The 685-nt window shown below is 58.2% G+C and overlaps 1 protein-coding gene across 2 annotated transcripts in view; it reads left to right on the forward strand.

Moving 5' to 3' along the window:
* Nucleotides 1-685, forward strand: part of LOC105513772 (steroid 21-hydroxylase) — a 10,599-nt gene continuing 9,914 nt past the window's right edge. Inside the window, exons 1-2 of one of the 2 annotated variants that reach the window (XM_011944766.1) lie at nucleotides 1-462; nucleotides 562-651. In XM_011944766.1, coding sequence (XP_011800156.1) covers nucleotides 261-462; nucleotides 562-651 — 292 coding nt within the window. In that variant the 5' untranslated portion in view covers nucleotides 1-260. The remainder of the gene's footprint in view (nucleotides 463-561; nucleotides 652-685) is intronic. The other variant, XM_011944767.1, reaches the window with a different exon arrangement.

Raw genomic sequence — 685 nt, forward strand, 5'->3', positions numbered from 1 at the left:
TGACTCTGGCTGCCGGAAAAGGTCAGGGTTGCATTTCCCTTCCTTGCTTCTTGATGGATGATCCATTTTTTGAAATACGGATGTCCCAAGGCCAATGAGACTGGTGCCATTCCAGTAAAGGGCCACTCTGTGGGCGGGACGGTGGGAAGGGACCCGAAGGTGGGGTCAAGGGAGGCCCCAAAACAGTCTACACAGCAGGAGGGATGGCCGGGGCTCTAGAGCTATAAGTGGCATCTCAGGGCCCTGACGGGCGTCTCGCCATGCTATTCCTGGGGCTGCTGCTGCTGCTGCCCCTGCTGGCTGGCACCCGCCTGCTGTGGAACTGCTGGAAGCTCAGGAGCCTCCACCTCCCGCCTCTTGTCCCGGGCTTCCTGCACCTGCTGCAGCCCGACCTCCCCATCTATCTACTTGGCCTGACTCAGAAATTCGGGCCCATCTATAGGCTCCACCTTGGGATGCAAGGTGAGAGCCTGTTCTCGCTCTGGCCCTCACCATAGGAGGGGGCGGAAGGGGCGGACAGGGTCCTCTCTCTCCGCTGATGCTGCTTTGGCTCTCCCCCAGATGTGGTGGTGCTGAACTCCAAGAGGACCATTGAGGAAGCCATGGTCAAAAAGTGGGCAGACTTTGCTGGCAGACCTGAGCCACTTACCTGTAAGGGCTGGGGGAATTTTTCTTTCTTAAAAAA

This window comes from Colobus angolensis, unplaced genomic scaffold (genome assembly GCF_000951035.1).
Source record: "Colobus angolensis palliatus isolate OR3802 unplaced genomic scaffold, Cang.pa_1.0 Scaffold236, whole genome shotgun sequence".
In the NCBI taxonomy this organism is placed as follows: domain Eukaryota; kingdom Metazoa; phylum Chordata; class Mammalia; order Primates; family Cercopithecidae; genus Colobus; species Colobus angolensis.